Source organism: Parasteatoda tepidariorum, chromosome 11 (assembly GCF_982258835.1).
Source record: "Parasteatoda tepidariorum strain Cologne lab strain chromosome 11, Ptep-v5.0, whole genome shotgun sequence".
Taxonomy (NCBI): domain Eukaryota; kingdom Metazoa; phylum Arthropoda; class Arachnida; order Araneae; family Theridiidae; genus Parasteatoda; species Parasteatoda tepidariorum.
In genome coordinates, this window is record NC_141765.1 from 24,529,513 (window position 1) to 24,535,951 (window position 6,439).

The following is a 6,439-nucleotide window of genomic DNA, read 5'->3' on the forward strand; positions in this document are numbered from 1 at the left end:
GTTCACGCCTTGCCTTGCTACTTAATAGATGGCGCTGTTAATATACATATACATTTTTTGCTTCTCTTCTTCTTTTTAATAAATACAGTCCATGTCGTCGTGAAGTGTGGTGCTTTTGTTTCTTGTGTAGAGATTTTCTTGTGTGTGTACAAAACATTTTTGGTCCGACATGAGCTCGGAGGTGTTAGTCAGTGACTAGGGAATGTGTTTTGTGAATTTAAAATTGTGATAGAGGTCAGTGAAGTGTCCTTTTAAAAAATAAAATGAAAATCGTGATTTCACATGTGTTGCGTAGGAAGTTAAAATTTATGGCTTATTAATTAGATTCTGAAAAGGTAGTGGTGTTAGTTTGTTGTGATTTTCAGGGTAAGTGGAATTTCGATTAGTTGTAATTTGAGAATTGTGTTGCTTTGTTTTATTGAATTGAATTAGTTGTGCTTTCGTTTCTGCCTAGTTTGGTTTATATCTCTTTTTTGTTTTATTCGATTGTGTTTTTTGTTTCTTTCGGTCTGTGTTGAGTGTTTTTGATATGTATTGCCTTAGTAGAGTTGCTTTCGTTTTGTGTGTTGTTTACATTGTTAAGTAATTTCGTTTAGTAATTGCTTTCGATTTGGGTGTGGAGTTTAAGTGATAGCATTTCTAATTTGAAAGTGTTGTTTTTGCAGTGACGGATATTAATATGGCACTTAAATTGAATTTTAAAAAAGATGAGTTGATTATGATTGCTCAGGAATTAGGTTTAATAATTCCAGATAATCCTAAAATAGTAGATTTAAAGCTCTTAATTGAAAATAGTGATATAGTTAAAACTGATATTGAGTTCGTACGTGATTTAATTGGGCATGTTTTAGAAGAAAAAAAGGAAAAGTTAGAAAAAGCTAAACGAGAATCGGAACAGGAAATAGAATTAGAAAAATTAAAGTTAGCTCAATTAGAAAAACAGTTAGAGTTGGCGAAAATTAGTGGTAACCTAGCTAATGCATCTCAGACTACAGTGAATGGCGAAACAGATTCAGATAGTTTGGAAAGTTTAATCAAAAGTGTTAAGGTTTTAACAATTTCAGTGCCGGCTAAGTCAGAATCGTTTAATTTATTTTTCAATTCGTTAGAAAAAGCATTCGAAAATAAATCAGTGCCTAATAAATATAAAGCCGAAATTCTGTTAAATCTTTTAGGAGATAGAGTTAATAATTTATTAGTGTATGTTAGTCAGGGAGATTTGTGTGATTACGAAAAGTTAAAAAATTTGGTTTTAAAAGAATTTGAACCTACTCCCCAAGAATGCCTGAATAATTTTAAAAGGGCTAGAAAATTACCGTCTGAAAGTTATGTCCAGTTTGCTTCTAGACTATGTGCATCCTTTGACTATTACTGCCAAATACGTAAAGTTACAGATTTTAAATCTTTATGCGATCTTATTGTTTCTGATAAAATTTTCGAAACCCTTGATCGGGAATTAATGACTCACATTGGGATTAAGCAAGGTGAAACCTTTTTCTTACCTCACCAACTTGGACGTGAATGTGATATTTACTTATCATCGAGAGGTAAAGGTACAAATGAGTTAATCAATCGGAATAGTGCTGGTGAAATAAAACGCGTGGGAGGAAATAAATTTCAGAAGTATTCCCCTTTGCGTGCTGACAAAAATATATCTAAAGTGTTTGTTGCAGAGACTAATAATTCGAAGTGTGTTCTGTGCAGAAATATACATCCCCTCGCTACCTGCCCCCAATTTAAGACTATGTCAGTATATGAGAGAATTGAGGTATTGAAAGGGAATAATCTTTGTTTTCGTTGTTTCGCACCCCACAGGTTAAGTGAATGCCCTTCAAAGAAAAACTGTTTCTGCTCTAAGCCTCATCATACGATGATTCATTTCCCGCGTGAATATTTTAATCATCCCACTTCTCAATTCAAATTAGATGCCCCAGCTTTCGTTCCAAGGAAGAAAGAGGAAACTTCGGAAGTGACATCGCAACCGCAAATTGTAGCGACTAGCCTTGAGAAAAACAAACCTAAAAACGTACTTCTGAGTACAGTTCGCGCACATGTTAAAAATAAATTTTCTGAATGGATTGAAGTTAGATGTTTGCTGGATGTTGGGTCTCAATCATGTTTGTGTACTAAGGCGTGCGCGCAGAGGTTGCAATTAAAATTGGAGAAAATAAATACCGTGGTTTCGTGTGTTAATGATGCAACTATGGTAGTGAACAATTGTGTTAGAACTTTAGTGGCAAATAAGGATAAGAGTTTTGTTAGAGAATTATCGATGCTAGTGGTTGACAAAATTACTGATCTCATTCCAAATAGAATAATTGATGTGGATGTTAATGTTTCAGAGTTCGTCTCATTAGCTGATAATAATTTTAACAAACCTGAGAAAATTGATATGTTATTAGGTGCAGAGGTGTTTTACGAATTGTTGAGGCCAGAACGATTTTATGCTCAAAATTCCAAATTGTTGTTGCAAAATACTGTGTTTGGTTTTGTCGTGAGTGGCAGCGTTGATCAGGTAGAAGATGTTGGTCATGTTCATTGTGGGTTGATTCTTGACGATGACTTGAATAAAACTTTAAAACGATTTTGGGAAATTGAAAATGTCGAAGTAGAAATTGCAAAGGATACAGAGGCGTCTTTTTGTGAGGATCATTTTGTAAGCACCCATAGAAGAAATGCCGATGGTAGATATGTAGTTGCAATGCCCTTGAGTAAGGATCCGTCATGTCTTGGACAGTCTAAGAACATAGCTTTGAGGCAACTTAATTGTTTGTGGAAGCGTTTGTCTAGGGACTCAGAGTATTTGTCGTTATATACGGATTTCTTGCGTGAGTATGAGGAACTGGACCATTTGGAAAAGGTGATTGAAGAAAGTGAGCCGCCCACACATTACTACATACCACACCATGGAATATTACGCCCTGATAAATTGACTACAAGGATGAGAGTCGTCTTCAATGCTTCATCTCCTACTACAACAGGCTTAAGTTTGAATGACATTTTAATGAAAGGTGAAGTAAAGGAAGATGTGTTTGAAACAATTTCTCGTTTTAGAAGGCACAAATATGCCTTTACTACGGACATAAAAAAGATGTATAGACAAATCTTGATAGATCCAGATCAAAGAGACCTTCAGAGAATAGTGTGGAAGCCTGGACTCGATGCTGAAGTTTCAGTTTACAGATTGAAAACAGTAACTTACGGAATGTCCAATGCCCCCTTCCTTGCAATAAGAACTCTGCAACAACTGGCCGAAGATGAAAAATATAGATATCCTTTGGCTTCGGAAGCTCTTCTGCATGACACCTACATGGATGATGTTGTAAGCGGAGCCCAGAATCTAGAAACTGCCCGTCAATTACAACTCCAATTGCGAGATTCTCTGCAGTCATGCGGAATGAAACTTCACAAGTGGTCTTCGAATTCTAATCAGTTGTGGAATAGTTCATCTTCATCTGATGTCGAGCACTCATTTTCTATCGATAATGACTTATCGGTCAAAGCTCTGGGCATCAGCTGGAAGCCATTCGAAGATAAGTTTGTTTATAAGGTGTCAACTGCAGTAAAATCATCGTACACAAAGCGTGAAGTTCTCAGCGTGATAGCTAAATTATACGACCCTCTTGGTTTTTTAGCACCAGTCTTGACAAGAGCTAAAATCCTATTACAGCGATTGTGGCAGCAAAAACTAGATTGGGATGAAGTTCTGCCAAATCCAATGAGCGAGGATTGGAATGACTTTGTGACAACTTTAAAGTGCATCGAGGATGTGAAAATTGATAGATTCATTCTATCGGACAAATTTCAACGAATTGTCTTTCAGGGATTTGCAGATGCATCTGAAGCAGCCTATGGAGCTGTAGTCTATCTTCAATGCTTCACTTCAACGCATAGTGCTAAAGTGACTATTCTCGCAAGCAAATCACGTGTATCACCAATTCGAGTGATTTCGATTCCCCGTCTTGAACTGTGTGCCTGTGTTCTTTTAGCCCAGCTTGTACAAAAATTACGTGCATCTTTACGATTAGAAATTAGTGAAACGGTACTTCATACTGATTCTACGATTGCATTAGCGTGGTTAAATACACCTGCGAACCACCTGAAGACATTTATCGCTAATCGTGTGTCCAAGGTTCAAACCTTGACAGAAAACTGTCACTGGGCCCACGTGCCGTCATCTCTTAATCCTGCCGACCTTGTTTCCCGTGGGTTAAGCCCTCGTGATATTCACTATCAAAAAATTTGGTGGAATGGCCCACCATTTCTGGAACAAGGTGAGTTATTCAATGAGCAAACAAGCTCACCCATGACGAACGAATATGACTACTCTTGTGAACTAAAGACAGGTGTTGATTCTGATACTCCAGTTTTTAATGTTTGTATTTCAACTAACTATAAGTTATCTCTTTTATATGATTTATTAAGTGTAAGTAATAACTATGTGAAAATTCTTCGTATATTTAGTTATGTGTTAAGATTTGTAATTAATGTTAAGCAATCTAATTTAAAGGAATCTGGACCTCTTAGTGTTTCAGAGTTAGACCAAGCTGAAAAGAGTCTGATCAGAATGGTCCAAGAAGAGGTGTTTTTAAATGATATTCAAGGTTTAAAACAACAGAAGGTTGTTCCCCCTAAGAGCAAATTAAAAAATCTAAATCCCTTCCTTGATAGTGATAGAATATTGAGAGTAGATGGACGACTGGGTAATTCAGATTTACCTTATGATGCTAAATATCCTGTAATTTTACCCCATAAACATAAATTGACAAATCTAATAATAGTGCATTGTCACATTAAAAATCTTCATACTGGGGCATCTTCCCTTCTGCACTTAGTTAGAGAAAGGTTTTGGCCTTTGGGTGGTCGCTCTCTTTGCAGAAAATTAGTGCGCGAGTGTATTGTGTGCTTTAAAGCAAAACCAATTGCGATGACTCAACTAATGGGTAGTCTTCCCAGAGACAGAGTAGTTCCAAATTTTCCCTTTAATTGCTCTGGAGTTGATTTCTGTGGTCCTTTTATGATCAAATATCGAAATCAGAGAAAAGGTGTGCTCCATAAAATGTATTTATGTATATTTGTATGTTTTGTAACAAAGGCTCTTCATATAGAGATGGTATCGGATCTAACTTCGGAGGCTTTTATTGCCACTCTTAAAAGGTTTTTTGCTCGCCGTGGTAAGAGTTCTAAATTGTATTCCGATAACGGTAAAAATTTTGTTGGCGCAAATAGGGAAATTAATAAGCTTTTGAGATTAGTTAAGCAGCCAGAAGAAGAGCTCTCTGCCTTTTTGTCTAGTGAAGGTATAGAATGGAAATTCATTCCGCCGAGAGCGCCTTCCTTTGGTGGCTTGTGGGAGGCTGCCGTAAAGTCTGTAAAATACCATCTTAAGAGAGTTGTTGGCAAAGCATTTTTGACCTATGAAGAGTTTTTAACTGTCTGTATTCAAATCGAGGGAATTTTAAACTCCCGACCCTTGTGCCCTTTATCGAGCACTGTGGACGATTTAAATGCTCTTACACCAGCTCATTTTCTGATAGGCAGATCAATGAACTCGATTGTTGAACCTAACCTAACCATGTCAAAGGAAGGTACACTCAGGAGATGGCAAAACGTGACAAAATTAGTACAGCTTATTTGGAATAAGTGGTACCGAGGATATTTAAGTGATTTACAACAACGTAATAAGTGGCAGTTCAAAAAGTGTAATATTAAAATTGGTGATTTAGTGATCCTCATCGAAGATAATATGCCTACCTTTAAATGGCCCTTGGGTAGAATCGTAGAGATATTTAGTGGTACTGATAATTTAATCAGGGTCGTTAAGGTTAAAACTCAATATGGAGAGTACAAGCGAGCCATCTCGCGAGTGTGTCTTCTTCCTATGCCAAATTAACCTTATTTTATTGTGAAATATATTTTTTCAATTTATTTTGATTGTTGTTGAATGTTAATAACATGTCAACGGGGGGTGAATGTTCACGCCTTGCCTTGCTACTTAATAGATGGCGCTGTTAATATACATATACATTTTTTGCTTCTCTTCTTCTTTTTAATAAATACAGTCCATGTCGTCGTGAAGTGTGGTGCTTTTGTTTCTTGTGTAGAGATTTTCTTGTGTGTGTACAAAACAGGGACGATTGTAACAATAAGTAAAGGGATGAATGTAACAGCTGAAAATAAATAATCTTATGTTTACAAACCATTACTTAACTCTTCCAGAACCACCAATAGTTTCCTATGTCATTTATATTATGTTGCATGTGCATTACTTTATTTGTAACCTTTCACAGCATAACCCCTTAAAGTTAAAAGTTTAACCCTTTAGGTCTCTGCTCATTATTATTTTTACTCCTAAAATATCACTACTATTTTGATCAATAAAAAAATATATCGCAACTATGATAATATGTATAATTAACTATATTTTAGTTGAAATTAT

At 36.1% G+C, this 6,439-nt stretch overlaps 1 protein-coding gene across 1 annotated transcript; it reads left to right on the forward strand.

Annotated features, from left to right (window-relative positions):
* Window positions 1-679: 679 nt before the first annotated feature.
* On the forward strand, window positions 680-5,893 carry LOC147801262 (uncharacterized). Its single transcript, XM_087154465.1, has one exon. The coding sequence runs from the start codon at window positions 680-682 to the stop codon at window positions 5,891-5,893; it is 5,214 nt and encodes a 1,737-aa protein (XP_087010591.1).
* Window positions 5,894-6,439: the final 546 nt, after the last annotated feature.

Coding starts and splice junctions, on each gene's coding strand:
- LOC147801262 (XM_087154465.1), top strand. CDS start 680: ATGGCACTTAAATTGAATTTTAAAAAAGATGAGTTGATTATGATTGCT.